We start from the raw sequence: 10,000 nt of genomic DNA on the forward strand, positions 1-10,000 counted from the left end.
CATCGTTTACATAAAACCTGACACTGACCAAAAAATGATGTCAAAATGCCAGTCTTTGGCCACAGAAGAAAACAAATTGTGAGTTGTATTCAATAGTTCAACCAATGGGACCACTTGTTTCCATGAGCACTACTAACGACAACTCACTAGGCGGTGCAAAAAACAAATAATGACGTCAAAATGCCAGTCTTTTTGGGTTTCAGTGTCAGGCTATAACTTAACGATGGCTACGGTTTATCCCGGTTTCTATAGCGTGAAATGGACAATAGCAATTGCTTGATCATTTTCGGATAGGACGCCAGTTTATCACAAAGTAATTCTGTCAGATCTGACAGACCCAGCTACCCAATCACTGCTGAGTGGACAGTGAAATCAGAAAAAAGACTTGAATGCACTCGGGGTTGATCTGGATCTCTTTGTTTATGAAATGGGTGCTCTAGCAACTGAGCTATCGGGACCTCCAGGCTCATGAAGGGTTGCCACAGTATTCGTATTTTACTATATCTATCATTTATTTCATTTCAGCAAAACCTTATTTTCTCCGCCCTATCGGAGACCAGCATCTTGATCTAGGGGCTCAGTTCACATGGCGGTGCGAGGTGAGAGCCAGCCCAGCCGCCACATTTCATTGGCTGAAAAATGGGAACCTTTGACCTCTGACCCGGCCAAGTTCTTGACTGTAAGGAGCAACGTACTTATCTTTAGCAAGCTTGACCCCGCGCTGCATGATGGAATGTATCAATGCGCGGCTACGAATAACCATGGGACTACTTTGAGCGAAGGACAGATACTGTGTTTTAGGTATAAAAAACAAACAAAACTAAACAAAACAAAAAAAAATTTTCATTTACTTATGTCGTCCTGTAAAATGCTGTTAAATGAATCAATTGATCTATGCATCAATCAATCAAGTAACCAATCAATCCATCAATCAATCAATAATCAATCGTATAGCCATTAATCTTTAAACTAATCAGTCAATCAATCGACCAATCAAATATTGAACCAAATAATCAATCAATCAATCAATCAACCAATCAATCAACTAATCAAACAATCAATCAATCAATCAATCAACCAATCAATCAACTAATCAATCAATCAATCAATCAATCAATCAATCAATCAATCAATCAATCAATCAATCAATCAATCAATCAATCAATCAATCAATCAATCAGTCAATCAATCAATCAATCATTCAGTAATCAATCTATCAATCAATAAGTCAATAAATCTATCAATCAATAAGTCAATCAATCTATCAATCAATAAGTCAATCAATCTATCAATCAATAAGTCAATCAACGAACCAATCAAATATTTAACCAACCAATCAATCAATCAATCAATCAAGTTTTTTGGTGTTTTTTTTTACCTCCCCCAACATGATTCTAGCACTGCTTTGAGACAATGGATTACATTTAACGTTCAATAAGAGAAGCGGAATCTATTGATAGTTTTATAGCATTGTTAAAGCCCTACCTTTTTACCGTTACACTTTCATGATGACATTGATAGGATATTATTTATATACACTGCTAGTATTGATATCATTGTGGTATACTCTTTTTATGTGTGACTTTTGTATATTTAATTGTAGTGATGTCAATGCACGATATAAATCCCATGTATTATTATTATTATTATTATTATTATTATTATTATTATTATTATTATTATTATTATTATTATTATTATTATTATTATTATTATTATTATTATTATTATTATTATTATTATTATTAATTCACTCTTTGTGTTATCTGGTTCGCCCCGATTTGATACACATTGAGATAAACGAGTCACAATTCCCCCCATAGTGGGCAGGGAGGTACTTGCTGTATCTTCTATACCTCTGTATCTGTTTTCGAATTGCTTTCTGTCTTTGTCTTGGAATGAGATTTCTACTTAGTTTTGTCCTGGTCCTGGCCGGAGTCATTGGCTGGGAGGGAAACAGTCGAATGAATAGTTATAGTTTTTTGAGATTATATTTTTTTCATTGTAAATCATCTCTCTGTTATGCACTGTTATTTTTCTTTTATTCTTAACATGTGATTTGTAAACATGTGAGTGTCTTCCTCTTAATGGGGACTTATGTTGGTGTCTGGTTGAGACTTTTAGGTAATCTCAAACTAATTACACTGATAGTGTGCTCTGTTCCCTTTTTGAACCAATTCCCCATTGTCTTACTTTTTCCTGAAGTCCTTTTAATTGTACAGCTAATATATATTTACTATCCAATTTTCTTCCTTTTTACTGACGCTGATATCATGACCTAAACCGGTTGCAAGCGCCGTAAAACCATTAAAAACAAAAAAAAACATAAACGAGTCACCATTCGCCTATGAAACCCTCAAGATTTTCGAGACTTACATTTTCTGAGAATTTTCTTAATTAAGCCACATATTTGGGCGGGGTTTTTAAAATCTTTTTTTTTTTTTGGAATGGCGTCTATATAGCTCAGATAGTAGATCACTGTTCCTACAAGTTCCTTCGGGACCGACGTGCACTTATTTGCAGGTCTAATTACCCAATTCCTTATGGGCTCATTGTTGTAATGGAAATCTCAAAAATGACTCAAAATAGTGTCCATTACAACAATGTTAAACTAGGCCCATAAGTGGGTTCGGATGTCAGACCTGTACACGTCGTTCAGGACCAATAGGCCCATGGAGCTGATGTTTATCCCGGTTTTTATAACGTGAACGAACAATAACAGTTACATGCTACCCTTTGGATAGAATGCGTTTAATTATGTCTTGAAAAAATATCTTGAAATCACTATCTAATCTTCACTTTCTCCACACAGGATTCGCCCCGACCTTCTTCAAATATCCACTCCAGCCCGTCACCCAAGCATCGCTGAACGGGAACGTGACCTTACATTGCAAACCGGAAGCAGCTCCCTTTGCAACGGTCTCCTGGTACAGGGATGGCGGCCAGATCACCGACTGGGCAACCAAGTTCTTCCAACGGATGAACGGGGACCTCGTTATGCTGGGAGTGACGGAGATAGACCAGGGGACCTTCACGTGCAAAGCTGAAAATAAATTCGGTACCGCTGAGGATGAAACTCAGCTCATAGTTGCTGGTAGGTATCAACATATGTGACCCTTCACCTCAAACGGTATTAAGTCGGGTTGGTTAAGATGTTGAAAATTGAATTTATAGCCAGAAATATCAGACTTGTGTTGAGTTTGTGTGTTTTATTGAAGAGAACGGATACCATATTTTAGATTGCTAATGCCAACAATTTATATTTTTGACCAGTTTAACATTTAATTCGTCTTTTAAGCATATGGTTCGTTCCGACATAATACCGTTTTGAGACGATGGGTCATATATTAACTCATTCGGTCCTAACACCGACTATATCCGTAGTTTACCCGGGTTACTTTTACCCCATGCCTATTTATTACATTTTTCTGAGATAAATTATAGGCGTAGTATCAAAGCTAATGTTTTAGTTTTTACATGTTAATGGTAGTTGAATAAAACTATCTATGTACACATGCTTATTTTTATTACATTTTTTCCAATTTTGAAAAGTAGCAAAAATCTCTAGGATTGAATGAGCTAAAGGTCTGCGTGCGGCTTCGTGGTCTTGTGTTATTGTATGTCATAATAATTTGCCCTCAAACGGATAGGTCTCTGGTTCGAGTCTCGCTCTGGGCAGTGGAAAGATGAGTCCTAGTAAAAGGCTATTTATTTATTTTTTTAATTCCTTGTTTTCATCCCCAATGGGACATTTGTCTTTAAGGTCTTCTCCAAGGGAAGACTGGAATAACCCAAGCGTCAGCCGCAGTGCAGCGCCGCAACGTGAACTAGGGCGAGGTGATTTGCACAAGGCCACACAACGAGGCAGGCAGTCGGATTCGGTACCTTTTGGGTACGAAGCAAAGACCGTACCGCTGAGTCACGCTGCCCATTTCTCACCGCATTCAGGTGTAAATAAGTATCTGGTCGGTGACAATATATCGAATAAAACTGGAATAACTCACAGTTAAATATTTAAAAAAATATATATATAAATGAAAATTTATGTAATCCATTACTTATCGTGCTAAATTTGTCAAATGGAAACATTTCATTTGCTTGCATTTCAAGTTTCCTGTTAGGCGCCTTTTGTACAAATATTCTTTAAAAATGCTTGTTGACTGGCATGTTTCAACATTGTATCTGTCTGAAAAAAAATATGCGTCATGTCTCGTTTTTCATTTAAAGGGCGATGTTGTGTTTGGATTCCTTGCAAAGGGAATTGAGCACATTGATATGATAGATCGCTATATAAAATCTTTTTTATTTTTAATCTGATCGTACAAGGGGCAGCGTGGCTCATCAGTACGGTCTTTGCTTCGTACCCGAAAGGTACCGAGTTCGATCACCCGCCGCTGCGTTGTGTGGCCTTGAGCAAGTCACCTCGCCCTAGCCTAATTTGCGGCGCTGCACCGCGACTGACGCCTAGGTTATTCCATTCTACCCTTGGAATAGACCCTAGAGACAATAAATTTCCCGTATGGGATGAATAAAGGGAATTTTTTTTAAATTTATTTATTTTATTACTAGTTGCCGTTTGTACTTGATCTCCAACAGAGGGAACATTCATCACAGTTGCCCCCGAGGACCAGCAAGCAATCGTCAACTCCACAACGTTCTTCTATTGCCAGGCCTCCCACGCCAAGAACTCGGACATGGTCTATTCCTGGTTCTTCAATGGTTTTCCAGTTGACTCGAGATTACACCCAGAATATGTAGTGGTGAGTGTCCATAGAGTTGTATTACAAGATGGTCACTAAACGACAATTTTGCTTCTCAATGGTTTTCCCATTGACCCAAGGTTACAACACCCAGAATATGTCGTGGTGAGTGTCCATAGATTTGTATTACAAGATGGTCAACAAACGACAATTTTGCTTCTCAATGGTTTTCCCATTGACCCAAGGTTACAACATCCAAAATATGTGGTGGTGAGTGTCCATAGATTTGTATTACAAGATGGTCACCAAACGACAATTTTGCTTCTCAATGGTTTTCCCATTGACCCAATGTTACAATATCCAAAATGTGTCATGGTAAGTGTCCGTAGATTTGTATTACAAGATGGTAAGCGAACAAACTTTTTGGCAACCGAACGAGGTCATAACAAAGAAGTTTATTTTTAGAGCTATAACACCATTGGAACCGGGGTTGTCCTTGATTCTATAGCGTTAAAAGTACAATAGCAATTGCTTACCCATTTGGATAGGACGCTAGTCTATAATGAATGTTTTCCGCAAAATCTTACATGCCAAGCTACCTAATAACACCTGAGACTGACTCCGATGACCCGGCACTGCCGTCCTCTGCTGTCTTCCGGATAAAGACGTCGGGCACGGACAAAATTAATACTTAGAATAAAGAGAAGAGCCGCAAGACCTACCGATACCAATCACCCGACGTCCGGTTTTTTTTTTTTTCGAGCTTGGTATGGGTAGGTCTAGCGGTCTTCTCTTGATAGTGTTAATTTTAGTGGGATCCTGTGCTGGTGTCTGGATGAGACTTTTTATGATCCCAAAGATACCAGATACTCACTTTAAACCTGAGTACAGTGAGAGAATGTGAGTAAAGGACTTGACTATCCACCGAGCGAGGCTCGAACCCATGACCTTCCGACCCGAAAGCGAGTGTCATACCACAAAACCACATAGCCATACAAAGCGCCATAAAACCCTTTTAAAAAAAAACATCACATTCTCCCTCCCTCCCCCCCCCCCCCCCCCCCCCCCAGGAACAAAACAGTGCCTCTGGAAGGACGGGTCTTTACGTAAGAAGTGTCCAGTTTCATCACATGGGACGTTATGAGTGTAGAGCAACAACCCCGATGACTGAGGACTCTAGGGAGGCCTTTCTCATAGTGCATGGTGAGCTTTAAAAAATATTAAAATTAAAATTGAGCTTTTATATAGCGCAATATCTACTACAGTTTTTTTTTCCAATTTTGAAAACAGCAAATTTCTCTAGGATTGAGTTAGTAAAATCTATGGAAATACCCTATAGGGAATGAGATTAGCGGAAGAGTAGCGTCCCTTGATTGGACGTCACCTTACAGAGAGAACGTCAATTTGGATTTGAAGTGTCTCAAGCCCCTTTCACCGGAAGCGAGGACGAGAGACGCATGCGCACAACCAACATGACGTTCTCTCTCTAATAACTTTTCCGCCGGTGACGTCACAGACTATCGGTGACGTCCAATCAAGGGACGCTACTCTTCCGCTAATCTCATTCCCTATATATTCCCTATTTTCCCACCACAAGATGCAAACCACTTCGTACTAGATTGCCCAGAGACAAAACTTGAAGGGGGATTTGAAACCATCAACAAATGTGATGATGACTTCAGAACCTGGATTGATACCTTGAACATCGAAGTGTAGCCGAACGATACTACTACTATTCCCTATATAAATACTCATATCTTTTTTTTAACCGCTGCCATTTTGATCAAATATTGATATCTCTCTCTCTCTTTTCTCCCTCTGTGTGTTTGACCAGGTCCTCCATCAGCGCCGGCCTTTCCCTTCTCAGAGCCCACCTCTATCACACAGGATAGCGTGGCCATCAGGTACGGTACGACATGATCTACCAACTCAAAACAAACGTAGATGGATCTAGATGATGTAATCGGGTTATTACTACAACTAAAGTCATTCATTTAAAGACGAAACAGAACAAAAACTCTCGTGTGTTGTCTATGTGTGACCCCTCGTCTCAAAACGGTATTAAGTCGGGATGATTATGATGCTGAAAATAAAATTTGTAACCAGAAATATCATGCTTGAGTTTATCTGCTTTATAGAGAAGAAGGAATATAATATTTTACTGTCCTAAATACCAACGCTTCATATTTTTGACCAGTTTAACTATAATTTGATGTTTTAACATCTGGTCCATCCCGACATAATACCTTTTTGAGACGAGGGGTCACATTTGGTCGGGTGGGGAAATGGTCGGTAATGGAAGGAATGACTCTATGTCTAAATGAACGAGATGCTGGCAATTGATTTATAGCCACTTCTAGGGGGAAGAGGGAGGGGGGTGGAGGTAGTCCTTTTGAGCCATTCGGCCCATATAGATAGTTCGAAGATGACGTCACTCATCACAAATACAGAGCATTTTCAATTATTTTCCCGTGTTAATCCGCTTCGCAATGTTTAATTTCTTTCAGAAGTATTTCAGCCATTCTCTAGGGAACTGGGTTAATTTTTTTGTGTTTTTTTTTTTTTTTTTGTTTGTTTGTTTTGGCATTTATTTGTTATAAATATATACAAAATATTCGAAGTATTACTTTTTACTTCTACTACAATACCACTCTTTAGAATTGAGCAGTTTTATTTCAGGTTTTTGTTTTATACCAGTATATATATATATATATATATATATATATATATATATATATATATATATATATATATAAATAATTCGCTCCATTGCTACATGTCGAGCACTATTCGTACCATATTTGTATCCAACACGATTATATATATATATATATATATATATATATATATATATATATATATATATATATATATGAGTGTTGGTGGGTACTGATGAAGGACATGGAAATGGAAATGATCGTTTCGGCTAAAAATACATGAGTGAATTTATATATATATATATATATATATATATATATATATATATATATATATAGATAGTATGCAGATGACGTCACTCAGGCCTTTGTTATTGATTTTGCCATCCGCGTTTGTGAGTTGTTCTCACTAAACTGGATTAACCAGACTATAAAAGTTCATGGTTACACAGAGTTTATGTGTTGGTCCGTTATACTTCCGGATGGCAATGTTGTGAACTCCTTGGCCAAGCGCATTCTATCTATCTATATATATATATATATATATATATATATATATATATATATATATATATATATATATATATGCGTCATATTCTATAATTTTTGAAACTTTTGATTTCAGATGGACAGCAACCAGTGACAATGGCCGCCATATAATCAGTTACATGGTGGAATCTGAAAGTATTTACGAGAAGGGGCAGTGGGTGATCGTCATTGAAAGTAAGCATTTTAAAACGCCATTTTGTTCTTGATATATCATATCGTATCGTACCGTATCGTATCGTATCGTATCGTATCGTTTAACCCTCTCCTTACCAGCCATAGGAAAATCGTCACATTCGTTTCGATGCAACCAAATTTTATTTTTTTTAATTGAGCTTTCATATAGCGCAATATCCACTAAATGTGCTCAAAGCGCTTTACAAGGGGTCCCTGGTCAACAGCAACATTTAACATGTAGGACGGGAGATTCCGCCTGTTAGGCGATATTACACTTTTTCGGACAAAGACAACGCTATTAGTAGTAGTAGCGTATGGCTACACCTCCAGATTAAGTTTGTCGATCCATGATGTCAAGTCATCTCCGGCTTCAAAGATTGTTTCGTACCCCCCTTCTAATTTTGTTACTGGGCATTGCAGGACCAGATGATCGATGGTTTGACGTGCCCCTTTGCAGTATTGGCAGATTGGTGAGTTAACGGCCAGGTACTCATTTTACACCTGAGTACGGTGAGAGAATGTGAGTAAAGAGCCTTTTCCAATGACTCAACTATGAGCCGAGCGCGAGGCTCGAACCCAGGACCTTCTGATCCGAAAGAGAGTGTCATACCACTAGACCACATAGCCCCACCAACAATTGTTTTATTCTAATATCCCTTGTACATCACAAATTATAAAGAAAATACTTTGTTCTAGCATTGAAAATTAGACACTGGACATTATTATGTATAGAGCGTACTTGTTCCTTTTCTGTTTGAGTAGAAAAAATTTATTTGTGTTTTGGGTGCGGCTATGTGGTCTAGTGGTATGACACTCGCTTTCGGACCGGAAGGTTCTGGGTTCGAGCCTCGCTCGGCGCATATTCGAATCCTTAGAAAAGACTCTTTATTCACATTCTCTCACCGTACTCAAGTGTAAAATGAGTATCTGGCCGTTTACAGCGTTGTCTCTGTCCGAAAAAAAATTGTAATATCGCCTAACAGACGTCATTTTTCGTTCTGCATGTTACGTATTGCTATTGGTTAGGGACCCCTTGTAAAGCGCTTTGAGCACATTTAGTGGATATTGCGCTATATAAAAGCTCATTATTTTTATTTTTATTTTTATTTGGGTGGGTGGGGAGTTTCAGGGAAAATTATGAAAATGGCTGGTAAGGAGAGAATTAAGAGCTAATAGGTTCTAAAACCCTTTAAATGCTCTGTGTAACTTTTATGCATAAATACAATTTATCAGTTATATAATTAGTATTAAATGTCAATTTATTGATTATATGACTTGACTTAAAGCCTTTCGCTTCCTAATCATCCGATCGGGACGCCTCGGCTATCTCTCTTATCATCCATGTCATTTCCTTCCACTGTTCACTGTCTTTTGCTGTGGATGCTAATTTCGTAAGGTCTTCCTTTGATAATATAGAGAATTAAATATCTAGTAGACGTCTACATAATAAGTGTCATATTCAATAGTCGTAGGATAAATTTACTCTATTTACATTCATTTGGCATACAAAAAATTTCCTTTTGGATGAATAAAGTACATTATTGTTATTATTAGTATTCTTCTTCTGCTTCTTCTTCTTCTTCTTCTTCTTCTTCTTCTTCTTCTTCTTCTTCTTCTTCTTCTTCTTCTTCTTTCTCTTCTTTCTTCTTCTTCTTCTTCTTCTTCTCTTCTTCTTCTTCTTCTTCTTCTTCTTCTTCTTCTTCTTCTTCTTCTTTCTTCTCTTTCTTCTTCTTCTTCTTCTTCTTCTTCTTCTTCTTCTCTCTTCTTCTTCTTTCTTCTTCTTCTTCTTCTTCTTCTTCTTCTTCTTCTTCTTCTTCTTCTCTTCTTCTTCTTCTCTTCTTCTTCTTTCTTCTTCTTCTTCTTCTTCTCTTCTTCTTCTTCTTCTTCTTCTTTCTTCTTCTTCTTCTTCTTCTTCTTCTT

At 37.7% G+C, this 10,000-nt stretch overlaps 1 protein-coding gene across 1 annotated transcript; it reads left to right on the forward strand.

The window, feature by feature from the left end:
* Nucleotides 1-2,087: 2,087 nt before the first annotated feature.
* On the forward strand, nucleotides 2,088-8,080 carry LOC144957678 (contactin-6-like; the record flags this gene model as incomplete). The annotated part of the gene is made up of 6 exons (XM_078889024.1): nucleotides 2,088-2,124; nucleotides 2,813-3,094; nucleotides 4,597-4,760; nucleotides 5,771-5,903; nucleotides 6,535-6,604; nucleotides 7,983-8,080. Coding segments are annotated over exons 1-6 (784 nt in total), but the record flags the coding sequence as incomplete, so codon positions are not given.
* Nucleotides 8,081-10,000: the final 1,920 nt, after the last annotated feature.

The sequence above is a fragment of the Berghia stephanieae genome, chromosome 12 (assembly GCF_034508935.2).
Source record: "Berghia stephanieae isolate SIO BIC M18660-M18661 chromosome 12, UCSD_Bste_1.3, whole genome shotgun sequence".
Taxonomy (NCBI): domain Eukaryota; kingdom Metazoa; phylum Mollusca; class Gastropoda; order Nudibranchia; family Aeolidiidae; genus Berghia; species Berghia stephanieae.